Source organism: Centruroides sculpturatus, unplaced genomic scaffold (genome assembly GCF_000671375.1).
Source record: "Centruroides sculpturatus isolate CEXI.00-Female unplaced genomic scaffold, Cexi_2.0 scaffold1412, whole genome shotgun sequence".
In the NCBI taxonomy this organism is placed as follows: domain Eukaryota; kingdom Metazoa; phylum Arthropoda; class Arachnida; order Scorpiones; family Buthidae; genus Centruroides; species Centruroides sculpturatus.
Window position 1 is genome coordinate 47,776 of NW_019385660.1, and position 12,260 is coordinate 60,035.

Here is a 12,260-nt window from a genome sequence, read left to right on the forward strand (position 1 = left end):
AAAATAAAATGTTCAGATATATTTAAATTTAAAATTACATGAAAATTTTTAAGCAATTTTAGAACTCCTCCTTTTGACAGTACAGATGAGACCAATAGGAAATATATGAAGGTGAAAATGTATATATTATTCCTCTAAAAAACTGAATTCAAAATGATTTACAAAACATAGCTAATATTATATGAAAAATGTCAATTAGAATAGAATGAAGTGAAAGTCGTATTTTCACTGTAAGGCAATAAAACTTTTTTCAAAGGAAACCATTTTAATTAAGTTAAAAATGTAATGTCAAGAATCTGAAATAATACTTTTTGATAAATTGAGCTGTTGCATATGAAAGTGGTTTAAGTCTATTTATTAAATCAAGATATTTAAAAGTTTGGCATAGGTATTGTTCAAAAATATTGGTAACTGATAATTATCTATTAGCAAATTTATGACAATTTTGAAGATCTTGACTGCAAATTATTTAAAAATAAAAAGATCACACAGAATTGTAAGTAATGTTTAATGAATTAACTTGATTTTTTTTAAATGGACTTAAACTATTTTTGTTTGCAATGACTCAATCTGTTGTAAAATGTTTAAAAATGATTGTTTTTAATATTGTTGAAATATTTGAAGACAATTAAATTTAAAATTACATTAAGATTGTTTCTATTATACTTTCAAACATTTGTTTCTCTTATGATATGAAGGTGTTTGACATAATAAAAAAAGAAAATATTCATGAATTTTTGATTGATTTATATGATTTTCAACAAAGGTATTGTCAACAAATATCTAACCTATAAATCTCAATATTGAATTATTTGGCAAGATAAAATGTTTTGTTTATTATTTTGTTATTTCAGACAAAACTATAAATTTTTCAGAGCATGAAGTTTGATCAAAAATACATGGACTATGCATGTAGCTTTTTAATTAGTAAGTAAAAGAGGAATTAACTTGTGACACTGTTATCATCAGTTGTAGACTGACTGCCATTGAGTTTGTATCAAAATATTTTTCATTTCAAGACTTATAGTAATTTCAGTAATTTGATTTTCTTTGATCTGGCAATTTTTAAGTTGGAATTGATTGAAGAGTGATGCTTGTGTAAAATTTTGTTTAAAATTTTGAAACACTCCAACTTTACTGGAAAAGTTTGTCATTTTGTTTGGATTCTTGCTTTAGTGGAAAAGTTGTGGATGTTGATACAACACACCATCTCGTGTTTTCCTTCTTTTTGATATTTTTTTGATAGCAGGGAATTATTTTGAAGGTTTCCAATTTTTACATGGAACAATTTATAATTAAAAAAGTTGATTTTTTGATTAAACCTTGTATATAAAAATTTCAAGGGGGTTACTTACATTTTGAAAAGCCATTTCCTATGACAGCAGAACTCCACTAGTATTACTACAACGTTGTCTGACAACATGCCAGTACATTGAAAACATTCTGCAGCCAATTGTATTGATTGTGATGTTACACTTTCCAGGGAAATTTACATGGTGAGAAGACATGAAGACATAGGGAAAAGACATGGTGAGAAATTCTGAGCAATGTCTCCATGAAGTTTATATCTTTCTATAGTTAGCCAGGTTAGACCTCTTGCCAATCAAAAACAATCAAAAATCATGATAGGAAGGCATTTGCAACTATCATAAGTGCAATGCATAACTTCAATGAAGCTAAACTAGCCCATCTCACATGACTGGTTTAGCTTCATAAAATATTTTATTATTATTAGAAATGAAAAACCTACTAAAGAGAATATTCAAATTGATACAGCAGATAAAATAAAGTGGCAAACCTACTGAAGGCATTAACTGAAGAGTAATTAAAGAATAGATGCAAGGCTGCTTCAAAAGAATGCCAGATGAAAATGCAGTGATATGTAATTGCAATGAAAGAAGTGTATTACAGAAGACAAAAGTTATAATTCTCAAAATAAAGTATTTTAATTGTCTCAGTCTTGTTATTTAATAGTCACATCTCATATAAAAAATACAGTAAAATTCAATTTTTTTTTTAATTTATTTGATACAGAATTGTGCATCTCAGAAAATTATTATAGCATTACTAATATTACTCTTGTTTTTAAATTGCGTTTAAAATAATGTGGATCAACATAATCATATTATTTAAAAAAATATATTTTATTTAAATAATTATTTTAGTCATATTATTTATTTGAAAATTCATTTTAAATGTTAGAAAACTAAACAAAGCACATTTCTTTTCAACATCTTGTATTCTTTAGAGCAAAAAACAGATAAGATTTATTTGCTTTCATTGATAAACAGTTTTTTAAACTTATGTATTAAAAATATATTTAACAAAAATTCTATTCATAAAAATTTATTATTTGACTGATTGCTCACATAATTATAATTACAATGATTATGTCTTACTTGACTGACAACAGTGACTAGTACTATGCTAGACCAAGGTCAAGATATAGCTAGCAAAAAGCGGTTATTTTGCTTATATGCTGCTGATGTATATATCTGTATTTAAAAATTTCCTGACAATTTGACATATTATTATTATTATTAATTTTGATGAGAATATAAGATATAATTATTTTATTTACTTGGTGTATTGATATATGACACTATAAAATGTCATTAATCTATTTTTATTACTTGAAAATTAAACAGAAGTTTTCTTAATAAATGCTACTTTTTTTCATTTTATATAAATAGAATGAACTAAATTTTAAACATTATAAATATGTAAATGTAATAATATTTTAGGATTTAATATTAAGAACTTTTGTATAAGAGTAAGAGAGTTTCCTTTTTTTCAACAAGTTTATAATTTAATTAAAAATTTCAAAAATACAATACAGTAGGGCATCGATTATCCGAATACCAGTCAACCAAAAGTGTTCCAGTCAGCGAATTCAAATTTCCACTAGTGCTTTGGCACTGCAGCATTCTCCTCCTCCCTGCCAACCTAAACTGTAGGCCTATTTTAACGTACTACTTTATGTAAGATATGTATTTATAAGACGTGTTATACAAAATATGTACAGTACAGTTTTGTGTTTAATATATTTTTTCGTAAATGATCAGTTATCTGAAAAATCAGTTATCTGAACTACCCCAGTCCTGAATTGTTTTGGATAATCAATGCTCTACTGTAATAATATTTAGAATGTTTGTCACATTGTGAACAAAACACCCTTTTATTCATATCAATAAATTTAGAATTAAAATAAATCATTTTATTTTCTTTATTGTTAGAATAAAGAAATTTAATCAACAATTTGCATGTATTACATACATCTATCATAACATTGCAAAAAAAATTTTTATACTTCATATAAATATTTGTTTTCAACAAATACTTTAAATCAGATAAAATAAGTTATAGTTTTCAATTAAAGTTTTTAACATATTTGATAATCACTTATAATGTAATTTGAAAAAAAGTCATAATTACCCAGAGTTCCTGATATAATATCCATTTTGTGCAAAACATTATCTCTCTCCCCAATACCAGCTCCATGTTTCCCATATAATCCAACAGCATGCACTTCATCAACAAATGTCAAAGCTCCATAACGATGAGCCACATCACAAAGTTCTTCTAAGGGACAAACAGCACCTAAACAGCAGGAATTTCATGCATTATTAAATATATCAATTCTTATATCACAGATTCCAATGTTGACAGGAAATAATTATAAAAAGATATGAAATCTTGATAATGTGTAAAATCAAGATTTCTAATATCCAGATATGCAAATAAGAGATTAAAACTAATTAACATAAACCACAATATAAAACATGTCATTTACTTTACATATGACTAGGCATTATAATTTATAATTAAAAATTAATTTCATAAAACATGTTATCTTTATTTTAATAATTTGCTAAAATTTGATAGACTATAAATAAAATTAAATTTTTAACTATGTAAAAAGTCACAAACTAAAGTAAGTTCCAAATAATCTAGAATAAACTTTGATTTTAAGTTAATATTTAGTGCAATGAAAATAAATGATATTCATTTTCATAAATGATAATGTAAGCTTACCTGTCATCGAATGAACAGTTTCAAATGCAACAATTTTAGGAACAGATATATCAACAGATTTTAACAACTCTTCCAAATGATTAGGATCATTATGTTTAAAGATATGTTTTATTGCTCCACTGTTTCGTATGCCTTGTATCATTGATGCATGATTTCCAGCATCAGAAAATATATGACATCCTAAATAAAATTTTAATAGCTATATTTAATGAAATTTAATTTTTTTATAATTAAATACAGTGATTAATTCAAAAATACTTTTATTTTAGTATCTGCATAAAAAATAAAAAATAATAATAGTAACCTGGTAAAGATTTGGCTAATGTAAATAAGGTTGAATCATTAGCAACAAAACAAGATGTAAATAGAAGTGCAGCTTCCTTTTGATGTAATGTTGCTAATTCTTTCTCCAGCTTTTCATGAAATAAACTATTTCCAGATATATTACGAGTTCCTCCAGCACCAACTCCATGAGCTTCAATAGTTTCCCTTAAAGCAAAAGTTTTCAATGTCATAATAATTCATTTAAGAATAAATTTTTCTTAATCAATATACATACTTAACAGCTTTTTTAACTTCAGGGTGTCTACTCATTCCCAAATAGTCATTGCTACACCACACTGTTATAGGGCGAGATCCTTCAGTAAATTCAAATGCCTGAGGAAAGTTATCAGCCAAGCGATTAACTTTTTTAAATACTCTGTATGAATGATCCTTTTTTTTCTTTCCAATTTGTTCCAGGAAAAAGTCTTCATAATCAAAAGTTTGACCTCTTTTTTCCTCTGAAATAAAATCATAATTCATTAACCTCATCAAAACTATTTTTTAATAGAGTAAATCTGTTATACAAATATTATATTTAAGTATTAATTCACAAATAGAAAATAAACTATTAATAATATATAACTGATACAATTTAAAATGCCTATACTAAGCTGTATTAATTCAATCTATAGTACAGAAATATTTCTGTCAATTAAAAGAAAATTTTTATTAACACAATAACAATATCATTTACAGTTGATGACTTAAGAATTGTTAAATCAATATATTTCATTTGAGATTATTCAATACTAATAATAATAATTTATTCATATATCAATGTTAAATTAATTAGTTTAAAAACATTTATAAATAAAATTTTTAAAAAGTAAATTAAAATGTAACTAATTTCCACAAATAAACTCTACCATAAGATTTTTCCTTTGTCAGATCTATGATATCATGTTGCATTTCATCACTTGCAGCCTTCATAGTTGGTTTAACAGAAGAAAGAAATGGGCATTTTTGATCCTCACTTGGATTTTCTATTAAAATATTTTAATTAAATTACATATTATTTTATAGTTAAATTCCAATAATAAAAAATGCTTTAAAATATGAACAATAAATGCTAACTTTTAATAATAATACTAATTAAATGTATTATAAACAATATAATATAATATCTGACTTAATTATATCTTTTCTTAATTTTTCTGTTCACTTGCTTATGCATTACTGACTTTCATCAAAACATTAAACTATTAATAGGATTCATTAAAGTCTAAGTTCAATGAATATTAAATAGCTTGCAGATAATAACAATATTTGAATAATTAATTTCTTTTGTTGTAAAACTGAAATATGTAAATTTTATATTTTTACAAACATAAAATATAGTTTCTAAAAATCAAGTTTCTATTTTAAGACTATAATTTAAAATATAAACAAGTATTATTATAAAATTTTAATTAATTTTAATATGTATCATTCCATATAAATGAAAAAATTTATATAAGAAATATATTTGTAGATCTTTAAGATCATCTTTTCTCCGATCATAATCAATTATTATTTAAATACTGTTGAAATTTGGTTTTAAGCAAGAATTATTTCAAGGATTTGTTTATTCTATATTCATTTCATTAAATTTTACAATGTAATTTTATTTTTTATGGATCTATGTCAATGATAATTGACAGAAGAATTGAGAACTGCATTTTGGTTTGTTAATATATATGTTATTTTTATATCATTAACACTACCAATGTAAATTTAATTATAAAAAATATATAAATTTAATGTAATTATGAATTGTTTAGTATACAGATTAACAAAAAAAGGAAAAGTTCTTTTAACCTACTTTCTGAACCTTCTGTTGTTGCAGCAGTTGCAAAGAATCGGGTCATGTAAGGACATTTATCCATATACATTTCCACTACAGATCGACCATAATTACGCACAAAAGGAGCAGGGAGACGCGTTATGAAAGGGCAGGGACCACTTGCTCCATGTGCAGTTGCTCTCAAAATTCCTAAAATTTATAATTTATAGCATTAATTTAATCAAAAGTTAAGTGGTATTACATTGATACAAATATTTTTATGTACAAAAATTATATCTATCAAATCAGGTACTAAAAGATTAGAATATTAAATAAATTTAAAAAATAATAAAACTTGTGTACTGATAATGACAGAATTGTAAATTTACAGAAATTTTATAAATACCAGTATATGTTTTTAATCAACATTCATATCAATAAAGGAATCTGACAGTAGAAATAGTTAATATTTCATTATGTTAATTCATTTTCAATATAAAGAAGTTTCTTATAGTATTTTAATAAGAAAACAATATTCTTACAGTGCTCATTTTATCAATTAATTTTAAATTACATTTTATANATCAAGCAAGACAGGCACACAACGTGCTTAGCACAATCAGACAATTGTATGCTTCTAGTAATATCTGAAATTCATAACACTAAATAATACTGTATATACTAGTACAAATTATTCAAAATAATACAAACTATTATTTCATTTACATGCTTTAGTTCTTAAGAATGCTTTGTTATATTTTACTTATATAAATTATGTTTATATTCTTCATTTACTATTTTCAAACAAAGTCTATGAACTATTTATTCCAAATTATTCAGTGCAATAACACAAGTGCTATGTATAATATTTATATTTTGACTGAAACATTATTTACTGTGACAGATCCTTTTAAATTTCTCAATGCTGATAATATAAATTTATAATTTCACACAATTTTTTAAATAATTTTATACTTTAAGTATATCAATTGAATATTTGATTTCAAAGGATCATCGTAGCCTGCATTTCTTAGTAATTACTAATAGCTACTGTGGTTACATAATGACAGCCTTTATGTAGAGATGGTGCTCTTTATTCCCTTAGAATATCCTTTTAAAAACGTTTCAAATGCTTGTATTGTTAATTCAAATTTTAGAGTTAGGAGTTCGATTTTTTCGTTTATTCTTGGAAAAGGTCATTGAATATGACCGAAAACGTTAGAATGTAATAAATACGGCTGCATATTTAAAAGGTTTTCTTGAGTGAGCTTAATTTCAAAGGATCAATATAAGGATTAATATAAAAATTATGTTTATATTTTTATGAAAAGAAATTTTTAACAATTAGGAATAAGTTTAATAAACAAATATAGTATAAAAATGAACACAATATACAACATGAAACAATTAATTATCATCAATTTAAAAAAAAAAAACATCATTTTACACTTACTTATTTAATATAAAATAAGAATTACACTTTGAATAAAAAATATATTTTTACCTTGAGTGGGTCCTGAAGAGCTAATAGTTTGTGCTAAGTTAACAAAATGTTGACTTAAAATCTTCTTGCCAGATTGCAATACCTAAAAATTCAAACACAATTATGTATATAATAAATTTCTATCAATTTCTTAATTTCTTCTTACTTTAGTTATATATTAAAGAATAATTAAAACTGATCACACAGGAAATAATCTTATATTAATATCATATTTCTTTTAAAAAATATATTGTGTAATACATTTTCTAGTAAATATAATTACATAAATTATTCTAAAAATATTTACATCTATAATTGATTTAACAATGACTTTAAAAATCATTAGAATATTCTCTCTATCAGGTTGTATTTTGACTAACTAATAATTAACAATATCAAATAATTTGGTCTAAAGATATGTGTAACGCTAATATGAATTATACATTCCTGGCATAGGAATTTATATAAATTTTTGTTAAATTATATATATTTTGAATTAAAAATAGCATCATATATGAAATAAAAGCCCGAACATAACTCGTTATTAATCAAATCATTAAAACACTGAATTATCTCAGGTTATATTTCATCTAACTGATAATTAATGATATCAAACATTTTAGTCTAAAGGTAGAGATATCTGTAGATTAAATTATTAGTTAAGTATTAATTAGCTAATTATCAATTAATGTTAATTATTAGTTAGCCAAAATACTGTTTGAGATAATTAGGTGTTTTAATGATTTGATTATTAGCAATAGCATCCAATTAATTTTCAATATCTGATGATTTCAATAAACATTTTAGTTTATTGAAATAAAAAAAACACTAAACCTATAATATTCCAACAGTATTACATTTTTAAATTCTGTATTTTACATACTTTTAATAATAATATTTAATGGAACAGAATATTTTGTATCTTGTCTAGAAGTTACAAAAGAAACTTTGATGTTTATTATGCATTCCTTTTTAAGAAAATTATTAATCTATAATAATAATAAAAAAATTAATTGTTCACAGAACTGCATAAATTTAAAATGTGTTTCAATCAGATCACACCTGTGCTTTTGTTTCACAAAAAAAAAACAACCATCTGTCTTATTTTGCAATGCAAACTTTAATAATCTGTGAGATGTAGCACATAAGGTAAAATTCAAAATAAAATATTAGGTTTATAAATTCATTTTATTATATATAAAGTTAAATAAAGCCAATAGAGAAAAATAATGATATACATAATGATTTATGTTATATTTTACCTTATTGAAATAAACAAAAGAGAGATGAAAAAGAGAGGAAAAAAAAACCTTATATAAAGCTAAAATAAATAAGTTTATTATTTATATTTTAAATACCAAACTTTTGTCTCTCATTAAATGAAAAATAAAATTCTAGTGTTGTTATTAATTAAACTTGTGTAATGATTAATATATTGATGTGTGTCTTTACTAAAACATCGCAAAAGTTAAATGTCCATTTAATCTTTTTTAATAGTTTATTACCAGGATATCATAAATTAAGATACTTGTTTGAGAATGTATTAAGGATATTTGAAATGATTTATTCAGGACCAGAAATTATATTTATAAAATGTAGGATCACGGTTTGACTTGTTTAACATCCCCAGATGTACTGTGAAGGCAGATTTTCTACCACCATATAATTATAAATTATTACTACTTTTTTTTTTTACTTCATTATACGTGTAGATATATTTTCTATTCATCTGCCATTTTCTATTAGGTTATTACTCCACACTTTCTCCAATTATTTTTAAGAAATGCTGTAGGGTTTCTGTAACAATCGCGACCTTATTTTATCCTGCAATGATGTTTAATTTTAAAATTGAGGATTAAACTGACACACTTTAAGCTCTATTAACACAATCCATGTTTTATGAACGTGATAAAAATTAAACATCGCTTTTCTCCTGTAAGCCGTTTATCGGCTTTACGTAATATTCTCTCGTATGTAATAGTTAATTTATTTCATCGAATTTTCCCTCAAATTTAGTTTCCTCGTAGTATGGAATATCCCTCAAATTAACTTTCACATTTTAACTCAACGATATATATATATATATTTTTTTTAAATTTTAGCTATACGGATTTGTATAGTTTAGTGATTTACACGCTAAATTTATTTCGTTAATGTTTTAGCATTCACTGTAAAATATTGATATTACTGACTATTAAAGTAATTATCATTACATCACTAAACATATTAACCCGTTAACGTAAAAGCGCGTCATCCAATCAAGCAAGACAGGCACACAACGTGCTTAGCACAAAAATATAGGTCTACATTGCTTGTTACGTCATCTTCAAATTTAAAATATCTCAAAAATTCCGGTCTAAAATATCTAAAAGCAACACTCCAATTACGAAAAAGAAAACACAAGCCACTTTATTTTACACCATATCCGATATATTTAACACCTACAAAATTCGACGTTCTTATTTACGGAGGATGTTGTAGCCTATTATTTACTAATCGGGAAAAGATGAATATTTATATTAAAAAATAAAAAAACAAATTATAATTCACTTCAGATTTTAGCAAATAAAACTATAGAGTTTATTTTTCATTAATGAATGAGAAGAGACTTTGACGACATCAATGATTTTGTAGATCTTAAACCCGATGATCCACGGGATTTGAAAAATATGCCGTTTTTCTTATTGTAAACATAGGCATATTTTTCTTCAATTAGACTACAGTAACTCGAAGTTGTTTATGTAGGAGGGGGATGACCGACACTTCAACTTTCTGACATTTTTAGCAACTATGTTGAAACGTGCCTAAAGCTAAAAAGATTTTAAATTTCAAATATTTATTATCTAAAACGAGTTCTTTGATTTTTATTTCTTACCTTCATTAATTTTTCCATATGTAATGAACAAAATATTAAATCTATCCACTCTAAAAATATCTATTAAATTAAGATAATAAATACGAAATAATGATGATGTAGCTTTTTATTCTGCTAATATTTTACCGACCTTGATCAAGTTCGTGCGATAAGTACTATAACATCCATTTATAATGATTTATGATTATCGCGGAAAGACGTCAAAATTCTATCAAACGATTAGAAGAAAATGCGTATAAGTCACCGATAAAACTAACTATTTAGAAAATATGATAAAGGTTTTTTTTTCTATTTTTTACTGAATTAAATAATTCTTTTTAGTTATTATAAATCTTTTCGATTGTGTTGAAAGGATTGAAAAATACGATTGAACTTCTGGAAAGAATTCAATGACATTAATACAAAAATATCTAATTCTTTCACCTTTACATAATCTAAATTTAGTAGGTATCTTCTATGATTTACTGTTGTGTATAATCTCCACTATATAAATTTTTCTTATACCTGGCCTAGTTTCTAATAACATTTATATTTTTAAGAGAAAAGAATTAATTAATGTATACGCGTTTTTCTGTTTTCTTATGGATTATTATTTCATTAAAGTACTCCGAAACGTCATTAATAAACACCAAGATATACCTACATACTATTAAAAATATGGGTCAAAGTTGTTTTCTAAAAATTTAAACCGCGCTGGTTCGGAACAAAATTCTTAAAATCCATTGTTAATAACAACATTTATCTGTTGAAGGTCCAAAAACTATAAGACTGAATAAACCAGTATGTTATCGCTTATCTAAACTGGATTTCCTTGAATATAGTAAATGAAGAATGCAGTAAATAGAAAAAGTAGTCAGTATAATACACTTTCTCACGGGCATTTTTACCGAGAGGGAGGAAAATTAACAAAATTTAACAGGAAAAAAAATTGACTGTGAAATTAGTATTATTATTATTTTTTAAATTAATATACAATAATCATCTTACCACTGACGAACTAGTAGTTAGCATACTTAAAAGTCGAACGAAGCACGTTGCGTTTGAATTACCTCTCCGCTCTACCGACAATAACTAATTGAAACGAGTAAGGAGAATAGGGAAATATCGGCGACTACCGATTTTATAACCTGTTTCGTGATGACATTACGCCACGTAGGCAGAAACGTCACGTAAAGGAAATTATTTTACAGAATTTCCGGTTAAGAAATTTCATAACTGAAGATGGTAAAATAATACACTTTACTAGTGTCTATAATTTTGTTTGCGTGTATCATCTTCGCCGATTGCCGAAGTGTAACATAATACTTGTATAGTGGAATAATTAAAATTTATGCTGCGATTTTATATAATGTTTTGTATATAGTAATTAAAGGCGCTTCATTTAATAGTAATTTCATTTTGGTCACTTCCTGTTTTAGTTTTTAATTAAATGCAGCTCTTGAACTGAATCTTATGTTGTTTTTAATTTGAATTCCTTGTTTTGATCTCTCTATATTAAGTTAGAAGTTTGCAAATTACTTCGAATGTTTGTAAATAAAAATTTATATAAAACAGTTTTAATTTATAAAAACTTAAAACCATTTATTGTATTTTATGTACGGTTGACCCCCCTATAACACTGTTGATAATTCCGTTTTATATGAATTCCATGTTGTACGAGTCAGTTAGATTTTACAAATACGTGAACCGTTCACAGCCCGGCACACATACTTGTAAAATCTAAGTGATTCGTACAACATGGAATTCATATAAAACGGAATTATCAACAGTGTTATAGGGGG

General features: G+C 25.0%; 1 protein-coding gene and 1 long non-coding RNA gene across 4 annotated transcripts in view; one reads left to right on the plus strand and one right to left on the minus strand.

Moving 5' to 3' along the window:
* Window positions 1-12,260, plus strand: part of LOC111640960 — an 83,106-nt gene that overhangs the window by 42,907 nt on the left and 27,939 nt on the right. The window lies entirely within an intron of this gene.
* The window catches only part of LOC111640955 (5-aminolevulinate synthase, erythroid-specific, mitochondrial-like), a 33,702-nt gene that overhangs the window by 8,433 nt on the left and 13,009 nt on the right, over window positions 1-12,260 (minus strand). Inside the window, exons 1-8 of one of the 3 annotated variants that reach the window (XM_023387051.1) lie at window positions 10,480-10,512; window positions 7,626-7,707; window positions 6,161-6,331; window positions 5,226-5,342; window positions 4,595-4,817; window positions 4,340-4,524; window positions 4,036-4,215; window positions 3,436-3,600 (exon numbers count right to left, since the gene is read on the minus strand). In XM_023387051.1, the coding sequence (XP_023242819.1) occupies window positions 3,436-3,600; window positions 4,036-4,215; window positions 4,340-4,524; window positions 4,595-4,817; window positions 5,226-5,342; window positions 6,161-6,331; window positions 7,626-7,707; window positions 10,480-10,497 (1,141 nt within the window). In that variant the 5' untranslated portion in view covers window positions 10,498-10,512. Of the gene's footprint in view, window positions 1-3,435; window positions 3,601-4,035; window positions 4,216-4,339; window positions 4,525-4,594; window positions 4,818-5,225; window positions 5,343-6,160; window positions 6,332-7,625; window positions 7,708-10,479; window positions 10,513-11,466; window positions 11,619-12,260 lie in introns of those variants that run through there. The other 2 variants (XM_023387049.1, XM_023387048.1) reach the window with 2 other exon arrangements.